The sequence below is a fragment of the Sphaeroforma arctica genome, assembly GCF_001186125.1.
Source record: "Sphaeroforma arctica JP610 unplaced genomic scaffold supercont1.133, whole genome shotgun sequence".
Lineage (NCBI taxonomy): Eukaryota > Ichthyosporea > Ichthyophonida > Sphaeroforma > Sphaeroforma arctica.
Genome location: NW_014040425.1, coordinates 36599 through 42350, shown reverse-complemented (window position 1 = coordinate 42350; position 5752 = coordinate 36599). Strand labels below are relative to the sequence as shown.

Here is a 5752-nt window from a genome sequence, read left to right as displayed (position 1 = left end):
ACACACACACACACACACACACACACATATATATATATATATATATATATATATATATATATATATGTGTGTGTATACAGAGTCAAACTGAATTTATAAGCCCATGCCGTTGGGTAGACACACCTCCACGCCGTCGGTCGCCAAACAAATTGCGCATATTATTGGACAAAGGAAGTTGTACACAATCCGTGGTCGAACATCTATTATAATGCATTCGAAATTGATTGTCGTATATATCGTCGCCGATATTCCGGCATATATCCAACGAGGTATACAGTCAAAGTTTGTTCGACTCGATACAACTTCAACAAGTGTATTTCAAAGACGCATTACAATTTGCCATATGTAACTAATTTACTCCAGCGAGACGGATCTATCTGTACCTTAAAATCAGCAAGAACTCGATACGTGCCGGGGGTCGCCGGATCTGGTACAGTTAGACAGATAAAATTATTAATATTCGAAAATGAGAGGAAATGTGATTGAATTCTGTATGATCTGTAGAAAGAGTGAAAGACAGTACCGACTACCGTCGGCCGCGTGGCAGCCAGCAAATACTGACCCCAAAAAAAGCATGTGACCAGTTTGACGTAGGAAATGTAATGCATTTCAATCATGCACGTATGTGTAATCGTGCTTCTTACTATATAGTTAAACATACTATAGAGTACACTGTTAACTCCACATATCCAATACCCATCGGGCATCGCGTGACGTGCGTTCCGTAGTTTTATATACAGGTACTCTAAAAAGTTGTATGTATATAAATAGAGAGTCAGAGAGAAGTCTACTGAGAGTAAAGAGAGATCTAAATTTAACAGACAGAGACAAAAAAACATCTGTAATTCTGTATAAGTCTACTGACTACATACTCTATTTACTCTAAATAGTAGTATGTATGTAGACTCTCTCTCTCGTTTTGAATATAGAGTTTACAGATCATTGTAGAATTGTATGTAAATACTGAATACTAAATGGACTAGTCACTAGATAGAGAGTGTGTAGTCTCTACTACAGAGAGTCTGTAAAGTGTAGAGTGTAGACTATAAATAGACTGTAGAGTGTAGTGTAGACTCATACAGGCATACATAAATACATACATACATATATATATATATATATATATATATATATATATATATATATATATATATATATATATATATATATATATATATATATATATATATATATATATATATATATATATATATATATATATATATATATATATATATATATATATATATATATATATTTACATATATATATATATGTATATATATATATATATATATGTATGTATGTATATATGTATATATATGTATATCTATATATTTTAGTTCATGTTTATATCATACGGTGCTATCAAATTGTGTCGTACTTCGGATATCTGTCATTTTAATGCCGACTGAAGAATCTTTGTCGTGTCTCTTCTGCCTGCGAATATCGTCCTTGTTTATTTTGATTAATATGGTACGCTTACAGATCAAAAAGACTCCGAACGGGTACAAAGCAAATTTAAGCAAGGGACTAGGCAAGATCAAGCGCATGTATGTATGTGTGCAGTATGGTAGCGAACGTCCGATTACCGATGTCGATGTCATCACACTCGACTTTGCTGAAAACCCCCCATCCGAGTACTATGTGATTACGAGAACTGTGGGAGGCAAGAGCGCGAATTTGAATCCAGGTGTGTAACAAAGTGAAGAAGGAATGCTTTATATTTACCGTTATGATGCTTGATTATTTTGGCTGACAGTCCATCGTCATCAACTGCCGGTGAACGGATATATCCATATATGTCATATACATCTTTGCTCTAAGACTCATGACGGTAGAGATATCTATAAATCAAAATATATTTTCGAATATAGCATAAGCACATACGACCAAAGAATTCCCCCGTAGTAAACATTTGAATGAACTATGGGCATGCACTGTAGGCTGGAGGAATGACAAGGACGTTATCTCTCCTAATGTGGATGCCCCTGAAAGTTCGCGAGTGTATTGAATTAGTAAACACATGCGTTCTTTGTGTCTCAGGCAAGTCACGAGTACTATCGGCCATGCAATATATTGCGTTGCCTGTATACATTGGTGCTGTCCCGTGGCAGCGCTCTGTCGAATTTTAGTATATACATGGGATAAAATATGTTCGCTCTATCGTAATTTATGCTATCTACTGTTGCATTCACCCATCCAAATTTAGGGTTCGGCTCAAAAAAAACTTACTTGACGTACTGTACGCAAAGTACGAGCCGCGCCACGGAGAGACCAATCACAGATATGGCCGTGATAATTATGAGTAGAGGCGAAAAGCCGCCGGAAAACATGTTTTGTTTGCAGAAAACTGTGAGTCATATGCTCAGTAGTGCGAAGGTAAGCAGAAACTCTCGAGTTGTATTCACGCTTGCCTCGACCAACATCGATTTGTGTTCATGGGTGCGAGCGGCGACGAAAAGTGCTTATATAATTGTTTTTCGTTGATCTATCATCCCCAGTAGTGCCCAATGATGCAAGAAACCTAGTGCCGTGGGTATATAGACAGCAGGCCCCATACATGCAAATATATATGATATCTGGTTTACATAGAAGCATAATATACACTTTCTCAGTAGATGGCCGAATAATTGCTGGCTCTCGCGTACGTTGCGCCGATGCAAATTAGAGTTTGTTTGTCTGCTACTCATATGCTACTGTTTCTCCTTGTTTCGTACTGATGTCAAAAAGGTGTTTTTATGCTACCAACGAGACGCTCCGCTCAATCACGCAAGGTTGTCACTTCCCACTTTGCCCAGGAATAGCAGGTTCGTCACTTCCGAGCTGCATTGCGCCTTGCCGTTGTCTTTTTTCCGTCAGTTTGAGTTCGTTTGCGCGACAGTTTGCACATGGCTGTGCTCCATTTTTCTCTGCGTAGTTGGTACCAACAACTGTTTGATTGACGTATATGCTACACTTTTTCTTTTTAATTAGCGCTTCTTCGTCGACAACCAAATTGTCAGAAGCCCGGATCCATTCGCATTCGGAATCGCAGGTGGAAGGGGTTCGGGCTCCCACCCTGCTCTCGCAGGCCATGCAATCGCGAGCTAAAGCTGGGTCAGAACCGGTAATGGAGACATCCGAAGAGTTCAACGCAGTGAATTCTCCCGGATCCAGCCAATCTCACACATTATCGGCACGAAACATAGACAGTACTAACAGTCTGAGCAACAGCTTACAGGCCTTTCTCATGCACAACAGTCAGAATGAAAGTCCGGAACACTCCTGCTATTTCCCTACTCACAGCGGCAATGTGGGCGGGGCTGCTTGGCGAGACCAGTGGACGAGTGAGGGTGTGCCATCCGGGCAGGAGAATAGGGATCGCTTACCCTCATTCGCATCGGCAACTGCGATATTCGGATCACAAGCCGCTCTAGACTTGAATTCGTCTGGCACTGCAAGTTTAGATGCCGCGTCATACAAAATTGGTAAAACAGCTAGCAGCCTCCCGGGTATCCATGCTCGATCAGTATCAGATGCGGTGGAGGTAAAAACTTCTGGTTTACAGTCTGATAGAAGCAACCCCCGTCTGCGAAGCCGCTCAGACGCACCTCTCGGCAGTGGGCGCCTGGGTGCTTTACGGAGGGTGTACAACACGGTACATGCTGGCACTGATTCGAGCGACGATCTCTCTGCCAGGAATAGTATGACGTCGTCGGTGGCTGGTGTACAAACGACCGGTATTGCACGCACACGTACGCAAGAACAAGTGATATATGAGTCACCAACTGCCAACTCGGATGAGGAGCAACAACAGGCCATTGCGTTCCTTCCCTCATTACGGTCCCTTGTTGCGGTGCTGGAACAGACTGACTCACCAGCTTCACAATATGAGCATTATATTACGCGTAGCGGTGAGACAAATACTTTGGCGAACATTGCATTCGCATCAAAGAATGGGGACTTGGGTGGCGATGGACTCCCGTCGTATGACCAGGTAGAGAAGAAGCAGAATTCTTCGGAGTATTGGAAGGCGCGAGGCAATGAAGCTTTTCAGAGAGCCGACTATGCTGAGGCTATTGAGATGTTTAGTGCAGGGTTGAGGCTGGATCCGACCAATTATCCACTGCTCAGTAACCGATCTGCATGCTACTTCGAGACGCGAGATACTAGTTTGGCGCTGGAGGATGCGAAGAAGGTGTGTACTCTGGCACCTTTGTGGTTCAAGGGGTATCTGCGACAAGGTATGGCATATGGGAAAATGGGAAGGTTAAGAGAAGCCTTGGGGTGCTACGAAAAGGCCGCGGAATTGCACACGGAATCGGTTGGTATGGAGATGGAAGAGCTGGTCATAAGTACACGGCACGCACTGGCAGAGAAAATCTGGAATATATCTGTCCATAAAGAATATGCGACATTGGATTTCGAGCGCGCGGCCCTGCATTTGGCAGAGTGTGTGAAGCTGGACCCATTTAACCCTGTGATGGAGACTGGCAAGTATGTAGGACTTGCAAATTTGTACATACTTGTATGAACATATACGTGCGTACTCTTATCAAATACACATATATGTATACACGTTTTGTCGCTAAATATATATATATATATATGAATATATATATATATGTATGTATGTATATATATACGCATCTATGTAAATGTTATATATATGTATATATATATATATGTATATACATATATACATATACACACACACACACACGCACACACACACACACACACACACACACACATATATATATATATATATATATATATATATAAATATATATATATATATATATATGTATACGTCAATATATATATTTGTATCTATAGCTATATCTAAATAATATATTGATGTATATATTACATATTTATATATATATATATATATATATAAATATATACATACATGTATATATATTTATATATATTTAGTTATATATATATGTATATATTTTATATATATACATATATATATATATATGTGTATATATATAAATAATTTATATATATATATATATATATATATATATATTGGTATATTTACATATTGATATATATATATATATATATTTGTTTTTATACTTATTTAAGTATATCTGTATATATATATATAGTATATATCTATATATAGTATATATCTATATATATATATATATATATATATTTATACATGTATATAAATATATATATATACATATCTTTATATATTTATTTTCATAAATTTATATTTGTATTTATAAACTTAAATTTGTATTTATAAATGTATATAAATATATTTATCTATTTTATTTTTATATAAATTAGTTTATTAATGTTATATCTATTTATATATATATATATATATATATATATATATATATATGTATATATATATATATATGAATATGAATACATAGATATACATATGAATATAGTATCAATATATATATATATATTTATATATATATATATATATATACATATATAGATATACCACACACACACATATATATTTATATTTATATATATATATATGTAGTACATATACATTTACATAGACATACATACAAATATATATATATATATATAAATAAATTTAAATGCATGCAGGCATACATCCTTTTATACATATATTTGTATATATATTAATATGTGTGTATGTGTGTGTGTGTTAGCGTGCGTGAATATGTATATATATATACATATATATTCACGCAAGCATAAATATTTATGAGTGTTTTCCATATATTTATATATCTATATCTATATCTAGGTCCATGTA

General features: G+C 36.3%; 1 protein-coding gene across 1 annotated transcript in view; it reads left to right on the top strand.

Annotated features, from left to right (window-relative positions):
- Positions 1 to 1473: 1473 nt before the first annotated feature.
- SARC_02842 (hypothetical protein) overlaps positions 1474 to 5752 on the top strand; it is a gene marked incomplete at both ends in the record, with an annotated part of 9191 nt that continues 4912 nt past the window's right edge. The window contains 4 exons of the mRNA XM_014303378.1: positions 1474 to 1693; positions 2213 to 2382; positions 2734 to 2810; positions 2977 to 4479. Coding sequence (XP_014158853.1) covers positions 1474 to 1693; positions 2213 to 2382; positions 2734 to 2810; positions 2977 to 4479 — 1970 coding nt within the window. The remainder of the gene's footprint in view (positions 1694 to 2212; positions 2383 to 2733; positions 2811 to 2976; positions 4480 to 5752) is intronic.